This window comes from Protopterus annectens, chromosome 1.part2, assembly GCF_019279795.1.
Source record: "Protopterus annectens isolate FY-2018-M chromosome 1.part2, PAN1.0, whole genome shotgun sequence".
Lineage (NCBI taxonomy): Eukaryota > Metazoa > Chordata > Ceratodontiformes > Protopteridae > Protopterus > Protopterus annectens.
Window position 1 is genome coordinate 694,481,924 of NC_056727.1, and position 18,161 is coordinate 694,500,084.

The window sequence follows — 18,161 nt, forward strand, 5'->3', positions numbered from 1 at the left end:
CAGCATGGACAGTTTACGCATTCCCACCTCTGCCTCTTCTGCCCAAGGTGCTTTTGAAAGCAAGCGCAGACATACCGAAGATGATACTGATTGCTCTAGATTGGCCAAGGCAACACTGACAACACTCAACACTCCTGAGGAGCCTAACACATACTCCTCCCTGGTCCCTGCCTCTAATGCCTCTTCTGCTGACTCAGCACAGCTACAAAACTCTTCACAGTCAGCTGAAAACACTCAATCTCGCTGCATGGAAAATTCCTTAACACCACAACAGACCCTACTCTCCAAGGAGGTGCAGGATGTCATTTTGGAGGCCAGAAGGACATCTACTAGAAAAGCTTACTCCGCAAAATGGAAGCGGTTTTGCTCTTGGAATGAGAAAAAAGGCCAGGACCCTAGAAAACTGAACTTGCCTCAGGTATTACAGTATCTAGCAGAGCTGCTGAACAGTGGACTATCATTTTCTTCCATAAAAATCCATGCCTCAGCCATTTCTGCAGAATTCAACACGGATCCTCCTTTATTTTCTCACCCACTCTTATGACAGTTCCTCAGAGGGGCTAAGAATATAAGACCACCAAGGAAACAACCAATACCAGCCTGGGATCTTAATTACATACTAGAAAAATTAACATTGCCTCCTTTTGAACCAACTGCCTCAACAGATTTGCAATATTTGTCCTGGAAAACAGCCTTCCTTCTGGCTATCACTTCAGCTCGTAGGGTTTCGGAACTACAGGCCCTGATGGCGGTGTAGCCCTTTCTCATTTTCCATCAGGACAGGGTTTCCCTTCGTACCAACCCGTCATTTATGCCTAAAGTGGTATCCAGGGTAGCTTTAAATCAAGCCATACACCTACCTACCTTTTACCCCAATCCTCAAAACAAAGGGGAAAGGCTGCTACACTCTTTAGACATCCATAGGCAGCTACGTTATTATTTGGACAGAACAAAGTCCTTCAGGAAATCAGAACAACTCTTTGTGTCCTATGCTGTAGGGGCTCAAGGGAAGCCAGTTACCAAACAGACTATTTCAAAGTGGATAGGCCACTGCATACGGTTTTGTTATTCCTATCATGGGAAATCTGTTCCTACAGGTATCAGATCACACTCCACCAGGGCCACAGCTACCTCTACAGCCTTCCTCAGAGGAGTTCCTACCAAAGATATTTTGGAAGCAGCCACTTGGAGTTCTGTACATACCTTCACAAAACACTACCACCTGCCTTTATATTCCAGAACTAGAGCAGGCTTTGCCACTGCTGTGTTGCAGGGCATTCTGGCTCAACCCAGTTCCTCCTAGTACCTACCACCCTGTGCGTAGCTTTGGGACTCTACCCATCTGTGATTACTGCAGCTGTATGCACGATGAACATAGTACAGTTTTGTACCTACCATAAATGTAGATGTTCGAGTGCTAATACAGCTGCAGTACAGGTTTCCCTCCCTCCTTCCCCACTTGGTAAAGGCATGGGGCCTAACACCCTCTTCATACAACCTGACTGGGTTATCCTTCTATGGTTTATTTGCTTGCAACTACTGATTTTGGATTAAATTGCATTGCTTGTATATACATATAAACATAATTTATGTATTGCCTTCTTTCTGGGGGCACCTGACATCTGGGGCAAGAAAGACTGAAGAACATGGCGTCGGCTGTGTCTTATATACTCTGGCCTCACTGACGTCAGGAGAGAAAGCGACAACAACCGACGCCAGACCTAGACTTTGGAATTCGGCTGACTGAGGGACCGCCTGACGGCAGAGAACCCATCTGTGATTACTGCAGCTGTATTAGCACTCGAACATCTACATTTATGGTAGGTACAAAACTGTACTTTCTTGAAGGTGCTAGGAAATCCTACATTAGGCAGACCTATTCTTCTAAGTGAAGCATTTAATTTGGATAGAACTGCACCCTATACAAATCCAGCTGATCATCGTACAGGAGATCTTAACCTGTCTCAGACAGTTGTATGATTTGGGACACATTTATACTATGAAACAGGTGAATATTCCAGCTGTTTCTGAACTTCATGATCTTCTGTTGAGGAGGATTATGATACAACACTAGTTGTACAAGCAATTCCTTAAATGTGGTGCATCTTTGTCTCCCCTTTGACGAATCCCTCTGATCCATAGTTTCTAACATCATGACTGGCATCCTTGCTTGTCCACTTTTTGAGCATGTTGCTTCAGGAGTATTGAGCTATGTATAATGAAAAGTTATCTTCCTTGTCATTGCTATTGCAAAGGGAAGTGTGTGTGTGTGTGTGTGTGGGGGGGGGGGGGTTGAACAGAGCAACTCGCCTATTTGCCATCTTCCAGGGTGTGCTCAACATTTAAAAAAAAACAGTTTGTCAGCTTACAAACTTCAGTTAAGCAAGCATGCTGACTTAATAGTCAGATTGTAAACTGTTGACCGTTCCTGTTTTAGTAAAGATAGTTAAGTTACCTGTTGCAATTATGTAATAAAAACTTGTCTTTTTATTAAATTACTGCCACTTTGTGATGGGGGATGCACCATATGTGTGTGCCCCTGACAGTGTCAAATACCCTTGCTACAGTTTTGTTTTTGATAGCCATCACTGTTGTACATAGAATCATAATATATCAGGTCATGATGTATAAGGAACCATAGGATCCCTGAACGTCAAGCTCTTATATTTGAGGGGCTATATGTCATCTTTCACAAGGCTTGGATGTCCTTTAAGACAAGCCTATACTTCTATTCAAGCTGGTTTCATAGTTGTCCATTCATTTTCCAGTTTTCTTTGTAGGGGTGGAAACAAGGGCAAAATGAGCCCTTTGTTTTTTGGATGCCTGCTTTCATCTTTGATTTTACTTGAAATTGATACAAATGTGTATATTTTGGAAGCTAGTTTCTTTGCTCCGCTGAAGGAAGAAATCCCAGTTGTCAAGCACATTATTTTGTGTGGATTGCCACTGCGTTTTCTTTTGCCACCAGTAGCAAAACACCTACTGATGAAAGTCATAGCCAAAGCCAGTTCCACTAGAGTAATTGGTTGCCTTTACTACATGGTTCAGCCTCAATGCCTTTACAGATTTTTGCTCAGTAGCATATTTGTCTTCAGTTGCCCAGTTTGACCAAGCAGTATTGTCTCAATTGGAAGTTTAAACACCAGGATGCTTTTGGAAAATCAGTACTGTAGAACTCTTACCTTCTGAGTTGTGCCTTGTACTGTTCATCAGCTCCTCCTGCCCCGATTGTTTATAGCTCAGGACTCACCCAAACTAGGAACAATCAAAGAAGGCACTTGATGTTCAATATAACAGATAGGCTCTTGCTATATCAGTTATTCTATGAAAATTTAACCTTTTTGATGACTAATTTCTACCCTTATAGGTTTGCATGGCCTTTCCTTTGTCTACCCTCCTGAAGTTTCCTCTGTGGCTGTCATGAGCATTAATTTGTTAACACTGTAGGTCCACATCTTCATTGCTCCTTTTTGATTTGAGGGAGGATGTTCACTAAGTATTGAGTGAACTGCTAGGCATGGAGGAATAGTGCACTTGGGTATCAGCACTTGACATTGTAGCATGTGTCAAAATGAATATATGAAATGTGGGCATTTCTTGAATTTTTGCTGAATCATGACTGGGGGGGAAAGGATGAGCCTTGCAAAGCACTCAGACAGACCTTGTCAAAGATCAGCGGATATAGTAGGAATGCTTGTTATTTGTGAAGCACTTTTCTTAGCCTTGTGTCATTTTTTTATAATACTTTTATATGATTCTTGAAGCTTTTGACTTTTGAATTGCATTAGAACACTTGCTGCATAGTGATTTGTAGTGGTTGTCAGCAGGGTTCAGTCCTGAATTCTAACATTTACTACTCAAGTTTCAGGTGCATAAATGTAACAATTCTTTCAGGGTAAAGTTGTAACTAGTGCTATCCCGCTTTCTGTTTTGGTTTGTTGAACACTTTAGTACAAATTATATCAAGTTTGATGTCCTCATTTTTTCTGACCATTTGTAAGCTAACACATATCTGACCTCATAGTGGTTCCTTTGCTTCAATAAGAGTGATAGCAGTGCTCTCGGTTCCTTCGCATTTACTGTTTCATATGCTTCTAGTGTCATCAGGGCTATCTGCACTTTGCTGCCAATATGAAAAGGTAATCTGGTTTGGAGTAAATGCTTTACTTGACGTATCCATGTGCAGATTTAAGATGAATGTTTTTCAACTGCTGTTAAATATCTCTGTGTACACTTACAAACTTTCTGCCACTTTTATCTTGAAGTAGCGGTTATGGATTAAATGTAATTTATTATTTTCAGGGTTTTCAGAATTGTGAAACTTAACAGTGATTTACTGTTTCTTTTTACTGTATATTTGTTACTTTATTCCTTTTGCTGCATACATTTCTGGTGTGATTTTATTAATTGCTTGCTTTAGTGTCTCTCTCAAAAATGTCCTTTATTTGTAGAGGTTCTGTACATTTGGGGGAGCCTTTTGTGCATCTATCATTTATAACTTTTATTATTTACAAACTGAACAAGACTAATTAATAGTGTCAGCTGCTGCACTTGGGTGCTGGGGAGAATGTTTTGCAGGCAAACTGTTATTTGCTGAGATTTGTTAGTGGCAGTTGTTAAAACTGTCATTATCCATAATCGAGTCTCGTGAGATATTGTCACTTTCAGCTTTTCTTATACTTATTTTGAGTTTTGATTGTGAAATTTTGGTTTCTTGTTAAATATCCTTTTCTTCAGTAGGTTGGTTCAGCACTACTTGCCTAGATGAGTGCATTATTCACAAGAAGGGCATTGTTTACCTTTTGCAGGATAGTTACTCTTCTAAGGCAAAAATCTTGCTCCAGTTTCAGCGGTTACTCTGTATTCTTTTCTGTTCTTATCTTTTTGGTTTACATTTATTTAATAGTTTATAATGCTTTGCATATGACAGTACGTGCACTTCATGATTTTGTTATTGCTCTGTTCCCTTTACTTTCACTTGTGAGAGTTGTACAGTCCTCCAGTACACTAGCAGATAACTTTCAGGTCTTGTTTCCTGAAAACCTTCTTAGTTTTGCTGGCAGAGAACTCTGTAGTAGTTGAATCTTGAGTTCTCTGCCAGTCAGTGAAAAGTACAGTTGTGTACCTACCATAAATGTAGATGTTCGAGTGTAAGAAAGACCGAAGAAAATAGCGTCGGTTGCATCTTTTATACCCCTGGCGCACTGACGTCAGGGAAGAGGTGACAGCAACCGACGCTGGACCAAGACTTTGGAATTCAGGCCGACTGCGAGTAGCCTGCCAGCAGGATAACCCAAGTGTAATGACTGCAACAGTGAAACATGATGAACATCTACCGTTTTGGTTATTATTCTTATCTGGTTTACTATCTAGTGTCTCTGTGCTTCCTTGAACTGATTTCCTGGGTACATTTGTCTGATTGTGCTACTGATTTGTCCCACACTTCATGAACTTTTTCTCCTGCATAACTTAGCTTTGTATCTTCATTGATATTAGCTGCATTAATATAATGTTCATAACTTTGTATTCATTTGTACAGTTTTGAACACTGCCATTTGTTCTTTGCCTATGTCAAATGCTGTCGAAGTCTGTTGCTGCATAGACACATTCATTATACACGCGAATAACTTAAAAAATATTATGACTTATTTTCTGTTGCCTTTCTGATTCACTATCAAGCTGAGTGTGTGTGTTATCCTAACATGAGTTACTTAATATGATGTGTACCAGTATGTTCCCTTGCTAGATATTGGAGTATAACTTGATGGCTTTTATCTAGTCTTAACAGCTCTTCTCTGTAAATTATGTTCAGAAAAATATTTGTCTTGATTTTGTAAACAAATTATTTTAAGAAAATTGCACTCAGCTTGAGAAGTCTTCCTGCTGTAGTCTTCATTTTATACCAATTTTAAATTCTGAGCTCAGCACCATGAAAAAAAGTTGTATCCCAGGTTGCACACACTTGACTGCATTGTTCTTGAGGTTCAGTATTTCAAAAATCGCTTGCTTACTCATGTTAACATGAAACAAGTGAATGCTGAAAACTTCAGTGCGGTATTCAAGGACTTTGCCCCATTCCCAATGTTGTGCAGCCTTGCAGTTGCCATATACAAATGTGTGTGTGTGTGTGTGTGTGTGTGTGTGGGGGGGTGCATAGGGGCTTGCCTCCCTAACAAAAATAAATACATTTGAGATGCTTCATTAAGTGATATGTAAAGGGCAGTGCTTTTGTGAGGGAGTACGGAGGGATCAATGTAAGATCTGTTAAAGTAGAAGCCACAGACTTACTTTGCAGAGAACAGTTGAGATGGAATTCCATAAGACAGCTGGGGAAGTACGTTAACAGTTGTGAAATAGCAAAAACAGAAGCACTGCACGGGTTCAATGGAGAACTGTACGAAATACTTAACAGAACTGCTTGTAACAAGACAATACATTTTTTGCTAGTTCAATGCAGTGCCAAGCCTCCATGTACATGCAGTCTCTGGGTTAAGGACGAGATCCGTTTTTTTAGTCTGTCCTTAAGTCAAATTTGTATGCAAGTCAAAACACATACATGGAACATTCTACTATACTGTACTGCAATACAATACAGTACAGTACAGTACAGTAGAACATTGCATACAAAAAATATGTTAAACTTGCCTCTTTTTAAACTTCACTTCACATTTCCCATTTCCCATGAATTTTATCCACTGTTTCCTGAACTTTCAGACCTCTGCCAGACCTCCTCCTGTCATCTAGACCCTAGTGAGCCGCAATGTTGTTTGCCCATTCTAGTGTAATGTACAAGCCAGCAGTCCTGACCAATCAGATTGCCAACACAGCGACCTCTTAACCAGTTGGATATTTTGTTCTTCATGAAGGCGGAAGTAACTGTTCTAACAAGACATGTGAGCAGCTTCATGAATGCGGAAAGGTAAGTACAACAGAATTTTTCATTTTAAGGTAAGATTTGAGGAAATTTAAATATTTTTATTTATTTTCACATTATTTCTAACATTGCAGCAGCTTGTTCTTATCAATGGGTCGTCTGTAACTCGAGGACTGCCGGTAATGTTTTTAATTTCCTTTTAAAAGTCTCAGCTTGCTTATCAAGCCAAATTGTTTTTTATGGCAAAATAAAGCTTTTTGATGCCTTGTAGCCCTTTTTGCTTAAATTGCTTTTGAAGTGACACAGTATTTTAGTTCTGCATATATTAGAATACAGTAATATTTTACAAAACTGATGAAAATCAAGTTGTTCAAATGTATTTATATAAAGTTCAGTGTTTTTAGGTTCATAAGTGGTTACTGGGCTATTGACCTGATGGTCTTTGTATGATTAGCTGTGTGTGCCCAGTATAATACTTGAGAAACCCAATATAAAGGATCTTGCCTAAACTCGAGATCTTGGTTAGTAACAACTGCCTGTATCTAGGAGGGTCATAGGTGAAATCCCCAGCAGGAATTTATGGTTTCCCATCCAGTCATCCAGGCGATGCTTAAACAGGGTCATAGAGGGGCTTTGTTTGATGTGAACTGGTAGCTATTCAGAGGAGTGTCAATTTCTGAGAGACACATCTGTCTCTCCCGTAGGTCCTATTTATGTCGCAGGCTTGGTTAAGTCACTGGAGCCAGTGACCCTCATCCCATTTGCTTGCAGATGTTTAGCATTTCCATTAGGTATGGATCCAAGCTTGCTCTGTAGGCCAGGCACAAGTCTCCTCTAAGTAGTCTATATGCTACTGAGTACAGTGAGTACAGTGACAGTGACTTAAGTCTGTCACTGTATGACATGCTGGAGACCTTGAATTTTCTTGGTTAGAAATCTGAGGTCTCTAAAGTTGCTGCAGTGCCTGGTAAGGTTACATACCAAAGGTAGCATTGTACTCAATTATTGGCCAGATGAGGGTCTAGTACAGGGGTGTTCTGACTTCTTTTGCTCTTGAGGCAATGCCTTTCCTAATGAGGTGGGCTAAGTAGAATGCCTTCCATATCACAGTAGATACATGGTGGTCAAAGTTTAGGCTACAGTCAACTTCTGTTCCCAAGTCTCTCACTGCTAAGTTGTTACTTAGGGTATTATTATTTACATGATAGTCTGCAAGGATATCATTTTTACCAAAGGGGATGATGATGCATTTTTTAGCACTGAGTTTGAGTCCATGGCTTTAGCACTAATCATTGATTTGTGTAAGTCACTCATGGAGTATATTGACATCATTGGGGGATTCAGTGATTTGGAGAGGACCTGTATTATTTATAAGGTCCATGATGATTCGTTCCATGGCCTTGCAGACGAGGCTAAGGTTATGGGGTATGTAGTTCCCAGGGTCTGTTGCTGTTCCCCCTTCATGAAGGGGGATGACGGTTGCTCCTTTCTATTTAGCAGGGACAAAACCAGTACTCAAGTTGTGGTTTAAGAGAGTATCTAATGGAGTTGCTAACTGATGTTTTAGACCATTTAAAATGCAACCTTGGATGCCATCTGGTCCCATACCTGGGAGAGAGCATTAATGACTTGCTGTTTGGAGATGCAGGATGGGGGAGATGTAGTGACAACACTTTGTGAAATGTTTGGAGGGGACAGGGTGTGGGTGAAATTTTTGCCAAACCTGTCAGCTAATATGTTAGCTATTTTCACAGGATCAGTGTGGGTGATGCCATCCATAGCTAGTCCTATCTGTTAGGTTAGCTGAATAATTCCTAATGGTTATCCTTAGCTGTGGTTGCTAAACTGTTATTGAACTTGCCCTGAGAGGATTTTACAAGTTGTCTTATTTGTTTGTTCAAGCAGAGGATGGTGTTCTTCCAGTGCTGGGACCTCTCTTTTTATTCTTCCTCTTGTTGTATAACATTAATGCTAGATGTCCACCAGGGAGGTTTGTTTCTTCTTGAGGAACTTGTTTTGATCCTATCAGGTACAGCTGTGTAAATACATTTGTATAAGTGTTTGTACAGGACATTTGCGCATATCTTAGTATTGTTGTCAGTGCTATCTGTGGGAACAGGAGCTTGGAAATTATTTATGCCATCCCTTAAGAAGGTAGAATTAGCTTTGGTGAATTTTTTTAGCCTGATTCATCTAAGAGGGGTTCAGGTGTTATAGCTACTTCAAATGTGACTGATTTGTGATGAGATTTAACCAGTGAGGATCCTAAACTTGTGGTGATGCAGCAGTTAGCCATGTTGGTAAGGACCAGGTCAAGAATATTTGAGCCCCTTGTGGGTTGCATACTATTTGTTCCAGGGCATTAGTGTTAACAAAGTCCAGGAACTGTTGTGTGAGCATGTTGGTACTCGTATAAGTTTCCCAGTCAATGGAGGGATAGTTGAACTCGCCTATGCCTATAGTGTTTGATTGTTTCAAGTAGGTCCAAATAAACAGCGTGGGTATCTTGGTTCATTGAAGGGGGCCTATAGCTAACGATGACTTGAAAGGATTCTTACCCACTGTTAGTTGAACTTAGAGTAACTCCATGAAGTTTTCCTGTCTAACCAGAGTAGAGGTTTATTTGTCTTTGATGAAGAAAGATACTCCTCTTTTGGTTCTCACACGTTCATTTTGCGGTCTGAAAATGTGGAAGGCATTGTAGCCTTGCAAGGCCAGGCTACTCTCTGTGGCCCTTAACCATGTTTCTTTGACTGCACAGATTTCTGCATCCTCCAGGGAGAGGAATGCTTCAAGAGAGTAGAGGCCTTAGCCAGTAACCGAAAGCCTAGATGTGACAGGTGAAGACCATCTCTGGCAAAGCAGCGTGGTCCATCAGCCATGTCATCCCAGGGTGATAGGAACTGGATCCCTTAGAATGACACCAGAAACTAAGCCAATTTGTTAAAGTCAGTCTTTTTTGTTTATATTTTGGTATCATCCTAGGTGAGGGTAGAATGTTGTTCAAAGCTAGAGACATACCTGCCTGGGACACACATTCATAGAGCTCAGTCATGTCTCTCGCCAATCATATAGCTTAGTGAGGTACTTCTGAAGTCATTCACAACAACATGAACTATGACGAAGTCATAACAGTGCTTGTTGTTGAGAGACTTGAGTGCATGTGTGATCTGATGGATTCTGGCACCCGATAGACAGCTGACCGTAACCTTCTCCAGCCTGGTGATTGGGACATCTGTGTGTCTCACAATGGAGTCACCTATGACTAAAATATTTGGTTTAGATGTGCTTTGCCTTAAGGACTTGTTTGATGAGACACTAGTGTTTGTATTTTTATGTGTATTGAGTGCTGTAGGTGCTGTATTAGGTGTAGCATGATTGTGTTTGGAAGTTCTCTGGGTGTTTAGGTAGGTTTCTTTACCTCCACATATGGTGGCTCATGTGTTGAGGGCATGGTTTGCATAGGAGGTGTAGTATGTGAGCTGACAATAAAAAAGCTTGAATCTGAGCCCTGTGCCAGCAACCTTCAATCAGATAAGTCTTAACTGCACTCTTCTGCCACAAGGGGTGCAAGGAGCAGACAAAAAGTGCAACAAATCACCAAGAACGTTTTTTTTTAAAAAATCAGCAATATAGCAAAAATACAGTTTAAGTGGGCATGTGCCTCTGCATTTTTCCTTGCTTAACATGAGTGTCCGTCTATAAACTACTGCTTGAACATAGGCCTTCCTCTTATGTTATCATTCCATTTGTCTGCTGAATGTTGCTTATGTATGGGCTATTGGGGGGGCAATATTCATGTATTTGTCACCTCGATTCCTTTTGTAGCCAGTAATTGTTTATTCCACACAGGAAATACACACATTTTGAGTTCAGCATGTGTTTAGTGCATTATTAATATGGTCTAATTCTTGTTTGCAAACATTTTAGGTCAAAGATGGAAAAACTGCTGTTATGAACTTGCTTGTTTTGGATGGTGAATCGGTGTATAGTCTCACATTTAATCCAATCTTGCTGCTTCTAGCCAGAGTGATCCTTGTAAACTGTAGAAGAAAACTCACAGGTTTTCAGGTAAGTGAGAAAATTGGTTTGATGCATTTGCATTATTTGTGGTTACACTGTGCTGATTGTTTTTCTTTTTTTGTAATATGAGGTGTAGCACTTTCCTTGTGTATAGTCAACATTTGTTAGTGCTGGATTTAGTTTCTTGGTAGTTGGCGTTTACTGTCCAGACCTGAATTTATTGTGCTTCTTGTACACATTATTTGTCATTTATATTTCAATGGTCAAAATATCTCCAGAATTACCTTCATGGTTTGATCAAATATTTCAGCCATGACTTGATTGGCCATATATGTAATTTTCTCAAGGTGCAATGGAAAATGGCTTTGTTGAGAAGTTAAGCTAGAAAGTTAAGTGTAAAAGAGCAGTCTTCAGACAGTTTAACAAATGACAATGTGTGGGTATTTTGCAGTTCTTTTAGCTAACTTTATTATCATGTCATAAGTCAGTGCAAAGCGAAGATAATACTTGTGCAAATGCCTATTTCTTATGAGGGTCAAAATCTCGTTTGAAACCGTAAACACACTTTGTCTTGCATATGAGCAATGGCAGCTATTCAGTTCATAAGATGTCGTAAAAATGACTATGTAACACTTTTACAGCAATAATATTGACATGTATTAAGCTTGCCAGTAAAATACTTTGTCTTTGGTTGTATTTCATTGTCTTAGAATAGATTTGCAGAATAATCTTATACTGTCCCCTCCAAGAGAAAAAAAATAAAATGGATTTATTCTAAACATGACTTTATGTATCAGCTAAGAAATTCTAATTAGCTATGTCAAAAATGTACACAAGCACATATATACATATGCACAGGTTTGGGAAACTTTTAGGCTGTGTTGGTTGTTCCATCTAGTTTGCATTTTGAAGAAGAGGTAGTGCTACTAAACTTCAGATACAAGAAAACTGAGAGTTGCCATTCCAGAGAAATGTAAATCTTGTCCTTTTTGTTTGTATTGTACCCCAAATTTTTGTAGCATACATGTTGTGTGGTCCTAGCTCAAGGAAACGCATCAGAAAAGAGTTTTGTTTTTTAAACTGGTATTTAAAACATGATTTGTGTCATAAGTGAGGAAGTCTGTTACCGCATTGTTTAAAAATGATGATATGAATTTAGGATAGATATAATGATGAATTTTGAAGGTATAAGAGAGATGGTAGACTGAATTTGAGGGTTATAATACTTTCCCCTAATTTTCATCAAACAGCATGAAGAAAAAAAAATGATTGAATTATTGACATCCTGTCTCTCTACAAGATCACCTGATGTCAGTGCCACTGTTCTTGAGATGAACGGGTTGATATTTTTCATGTAGAAATATTTGGATCTAAAGATTCACTGTTGAGGCTCCTCCTTCAAGTCTTCTTAATTGTGTAGTTATTGGAATTAAGCATATTTTTTTACCAAAATCCTATGTTCAGGAGTACCTGTGTGCCCAGCTGATAAATACTTTGAAGTAAGGAACAATCTACCAAATTATGCCCAGTCCAAATTGTCTGCTTGTTCGTTTTTGCTACAGACAAAGTTAAGAGCTTGATCTTCTATCATGGGTAAAATCTTGCATTCATATGCTTGACCATCATAAGTACCCATGTGGCTAACAAATTACCAACAAAGATATGCACCTGCATTAAATGTAGTGTCTTGGGGAGAAGTATGAAACTGATAACGATCACAAGTGCTAAGGATTCAATATTGTCACTTGGCGTTATTAGCAAGACAAATTTGTAACCTAATCTGCTAAGACTGAAGCTGTATCAAACTCCTCATGGGTCTACTGGAAGGATGATCTTTACAGCCACAGGCATATGTTGGAGCATTACCAAAAAAAAACTTATTCAGTGGGGCAGGTCCACGCCTGAACCTCCTCAAAGAAAGTCCAGTGCCTGGCTTGTTCCTTGAACCCTTCAGCTCATCCTCAGCTAGCAGTGGCTCTAGGCTAGACAGGTCTTTGGTCTCAGATGAGGACCTTGGGGAGGGAGGATGCATGCCTTTGGCTGGCACCCTGGTGGTACTTCCGTAACTTCTTGCACTACCTATCTTTGTCTTCTGCCCATGGGTTACCAGTCTCATTCTGTATATTTGTCCCTTGAATCATCCAGTCCTTAATCAAGGTACTCAGAACAAGGGCCTTCCCTTCTTAGTACCAACCAAGCAACACTGAACAGACCAGTACACTCTGCTCAAGAAGGGTCCATTTGTACCTGGTCATCCTGCAGCATTGTTCATGACTCAATGGCTAGACATTAAGTAGTTGTTTTATGGGTTCTTGAGAAGTATGTGCAGGATGATACCATTAGGGAGCTTGGTCTGATGCTTGTACCAGCCTTTAGGCAGGCCTCTTCCTGTATGTCTTGGCTAGTGACAACTCCTTTACCTTCAAGATCATTTGATTTGTAGGATGTGATGACCACTGTCTCTGAGAAATACAAAGTTATAAAGATAATGAGTACACACCCCTCGCACTTTTTCCTCTGGAGTATCCCTCATTTGGAAATGCTGTTAGATTAATGAGAAGCACTTTTGATGAGCCTCTTGTCCTTATCCCCTCCCCACAAATTATTTTGCAGAATTTATGTGTATGATGCCTGAAGAGTCTTGGTGCATTTTTTTTGTTTTTTGAGGCTGTTGTTAAGGATGATTCTATATTCTATCAGAGCATGTTGGTTGCTTCCTGATTGTGACACCAACCCCCCCCCCCCCCCGCAAAAAGTGTGTGTGTTTTTATAGGCTACTAAACTGTAGGCAGATCAACTTAGTAAGATCCCAGCACTGACTTAGGCGTGATGTCTTTGGTCCATAACAGGTGCAAGCAACTGTAACTTTTTTGCAACCTTGGCCCAAGGTAAGGAGTTCAGAGCTTTGTAGAGGTGTACTGACAGAGGTGCTCCTCTTCCATGTTGAGGCTTAGAGCACTCAGGTATTCTTCTTAGTTTTTCCAGTTGTAGTCACACCCACTGAAGAAGGTGCTAGATAAGCTAGACAACTTCCCAGTGTCTGAGTTCAGTAAAAACCTTCATGAGATTCTAACCCTAATTTTCAAAGGGGCATGCCATGTGTTCTGTTGTCATTTTGACTAGTCTGATTCTTTTATCATGGTCATGGGCTCAGACTTTTGCTTATTAGGATAGTATAGCTGAGGCTGTCCTCCTACACAAATGATTCCTCAACTCTGTATTATACAGGTTACTAACAGACGACCTCTGCCTTGCATATACAGCCTCAGCAGACCCTATCCTATTAGATCTATCATAGTCACAACTTCATTGATAGCATGCACACCCACTGTGGGGATCTCAATCTCTTTTGTAATATAACTAGTACATATTGGAGGGATAGGTATGTATCACCTATGGAACCATCTTCCACTCTACATAAAGCAAAATACTTTTCTTACTCTCTTCAAACATAATTTGGATGAATGGATGGGAAAACACAAATTCATTCCTGGTTTAACACCCCATCCTTCATAGGTAGGGATAACAAGTAAATGTACCTGTATATCATTGTTTTTCTCACTTCAGGGTTATTCATATGCAAAATATAAGAGCTAAAATATCATGGAAGTGTAAGGATAGGCTGCTTAAGATCCTCCCAGATAAGTAGCATGTAGTAAATTCCTCAGGAACAACATCCTGGATGCCCACTTCTTAGGGATGTGATCTTCAACCATCCTACCCAGATACTAGCCAGTGACTACTGGAAGCAGGAATAGGCCCTTTGCACTCTGAAGGGCCTCTGTGACAAAACTACCTTCACCCCTTCCCTGATGGACCAGGTCTAGCTATAAAGAGGAAGAGGCCTCCTTGGCATTCAAGGAAATCCTGTGGACATCACACAGTCTTGCTCCTGTTGTGCTATTGAAGTTGCCCAAGGTACTGCTTCCTCTGTCAGACCCACAGCAGTCCTGACTGCGGCTGTCTGGAAGCGTCCGTGGAGGTGTTTCTCACCCAGGTTTGCCTCAGCTTTGTCGCTTATGTTGTGTGCAGCCAGTCAGTTTATGTAATATCTGTGTTGTCTTTTCTACCTGCCAGCCAATAAAATAACTTCTACTCCTTTCATTCCTGTCCTACATCTGCTTTACAGGGTAAAGGAAGTTAATTCTACTTTTGGTTATTGTGTTCAAAATGAAAAAAAAAACAAACAAAAAAAAACGATAAGTATTAAAATATTTAATTTCATTTTTTTTTTACAGTCTGATATGCTGAGTTCAGTGACTGATGTATACATATACATACATGTATATACATATACATACACGTATATATGCGTGTGTATGTATATATGTATGTGTATATGTGCGTGTGTGTGTATATATATTTATATATATAGATATATAGATATATATGTATATATGTGTGTGTGTGTCAGTATAGATAAATATATCTATATATATATATATATATATATATATATATATATATATATATATATATATATATATATATATATATATATATATATATATATATATATATATATATATATATATATATATATATATATATATATATATATATATATATATATATATATATATATATATATATATATATATATATATATATATATATATATATATATATATATATATATATATATATATACATATATATATATATATATATATATATATATATATATATATATATATATATATATATATATATATATATACATATATATATATATATATATATATATATATATATATACATATATATATATATATATATATATATATATATATATATATATATATATATATACATATATATATATATATATATATATATATATATATATATATATATATATATATATATATATATATATACATATATATATATATATATACATATATATATATATATATATATATATATATATATATATATATATATATATATATATATATATATATATATATACATATATATATATATATATATATATATATATATATATACATATATATATATATATATATATATATATATACATATATATATATATATATATATATATATATATATATATATATATATATATATATATATATATATATATACATATATATATATATATATATATATATATATATATATATATATGTGTGTGTGTATATATATATATATATATATATATATATATATATATATATATATATATATATATATATATATACACATACATATATGTGTCTTTGTGTCTGTCTTTTCAGCACGTTTTGCAATGGATTTTTCAGGTTAGGCTCTTTAGCTTCTTTATAATCAGAGCAACTTGGTTTTCAGGCAAATGCTGGAAAATTGCAGTCTGGAAATAATGGCAGCCATCTGAGTTTCAGACTTCATCTCTTTATTTTTCTAGCAACTTTTAAAGTCCATGACTCTTACCGTAAGAGGCTGATAACATTGGTATGTGTGTGTATATATACGCACGCACATGGATATTTGCATGTGTGTGTGAGAGACTGAGGTTTCTTTCAAAATTCTGAATATGTGTGATACTAATACTTGTATTACTACTTTGCCCAACTAATAGGTTATGGGGTAGCACTACTATTACTTTGTGCTACAAGGAATTTTTATGTGGTTCTTTATGGCATGAAATGCAAGTTTACATGATAACTTAGACACGAGGGAAGCAGTAAAGATTCTAACTGCCATCACTTTGCTGATAATTTTTCAACAATAGCTATAATAATATATATTTGCATATTTTACGTAAATATATATTTTTTCACAAACAGTTGGTTATGAGTTAATATCCTTAGACTGTAAATATCTCCCCCCCCCCCTGCTAAACCACCCTCTGTAAAGGCAGCCTTCTTTTTCTGGCTGGAAATATTTAGCTCATACCTTCCAACTACAGCCTTTAAACTGCTCTTTGCTGATACTTTTTCTGCCATACTCACGTCTATTAAGCCCTCCCCCCTCCTGGAACTGTTCTTCCTGCCAACTTTCCACCCCTTTAGTCTCTCCTACCTTCTACCCCTCTAGTCCAACCACCTTTCCTGCACCTATCCCCTCCCCCATAGCTAATTTCCTCCTGGAGTTTACTTATATCTCCCACAGACTTTGTTGCCATTTTTAAATCCTGTCCTGAACATCCACAGCTCCTCTGTGCTGGTTCTGCCGTTTAGGCTGCTTGTTTTCACCTCCCGGTAGGTCTTTTCAGCATATATATCATTTGCAAGCCTCTAAGCAACTATTGTGTTAAACTCAGCGTTTTTACTTGTAACTGTGTTTTAGGGTTATAGATGGCCTTGTGCTGAAGGCTATCACTCCAATGCAATGTTTGTAACTGTGTTGCAGGGGCGGCTCGTGGTATCGGACTGCCGGACTGCAGCCCTCCCACCTAGAAAAAAAAAAAAGAAAAATCTTAAAAAAAAAAAAAAAAGCACAAGTCCAGACTGCCTTTATCAGCAGTCCAGATAGAGATAGACAGGTACCCAGCAATCATTGCTGCAAATGCACCCAGGAATCAGTGCGGGGACAACCACACAGAAGAGGAGGTCCAGACTGCTTTGGCTGCAGGCAGATCCAATCAGGACTGAGAGAGGTGAGCTGCTGTCACGGGACTTTCATTGCGCGGGCTCATTGAGGACGTAGGTGTAGCAGGTTTTGGTCGCTGGCTGGATTGCTCCGTGTCGCATGTGGTTTTTGCTGCTTCAGGTCGCTGGATTGCTCAGGTGATTTTGCTGCTTGGATTACTTCAGGTCACTGGCTGGATTTAGGTGTTTGGTCGCTGGGTGAGACATACATCAGGTAGGTGTGTGTGTGTGTGTGTGTGTGTGTGTGTGTGTGTGTGTGTGTGTGTGTGTGTGTGTGTGTGTGTGTGTGTGTGTGTGTGTGTGTGTGAAATGCCCCAGTTACTATATACTGGTGGCTAGAGAGAGCAAATGGTGGTGGATAGAGATACTCAGACTTGAACCCTGTACCTTAGATGCAGGTGGCAAGGACCTGAATTCCCTATCCACCACCATTTCTAAAAAAAAACTTGCAGATTTTTGCCTTATATTTATTCTGTTCCTCATAAAATCTGTGGTTTCTGTATCTACATTTTTCCTTGCAAAGTCTGTAGTGTAGTGGTGCACTGGTAGCATTGTTGCCTAACAGCTACAGGTTCTCTGGTTTGATTCTTGGCTGGGGTGCCTTCTGTGTGGTGTCTGCATGTTCTCTCATCTTGCAAAGATGTGATTGGCATTTCTCTGCTCTG

General features: G+C 38.6%; 1 protein-coding gene across 2 annotated transcripts in view; it reads left to right on the plus strand.

Moving 5' to 3' along the window:
- Positions 1-18,161, plus strand: part of TTC27 (tetratricopeptide repeat domain 27) — a 2,723,583-nt gene that overhangs the window by 346,000 nt on the left and 2,359,422 nt on the right. For both annotated transcript variants that reach the window (XM_044058498.1, XM_044058490.1), the window contains one exon: positions 10,805-10,945. In XM_044058498.1, the coding sequence (XP_043914433.1) occupies positions 10,805-10,945 (141 nt within the window). The remainder of the gene's footprint in view (positions 1-10,804; positions 10,946-18,161) is intronic.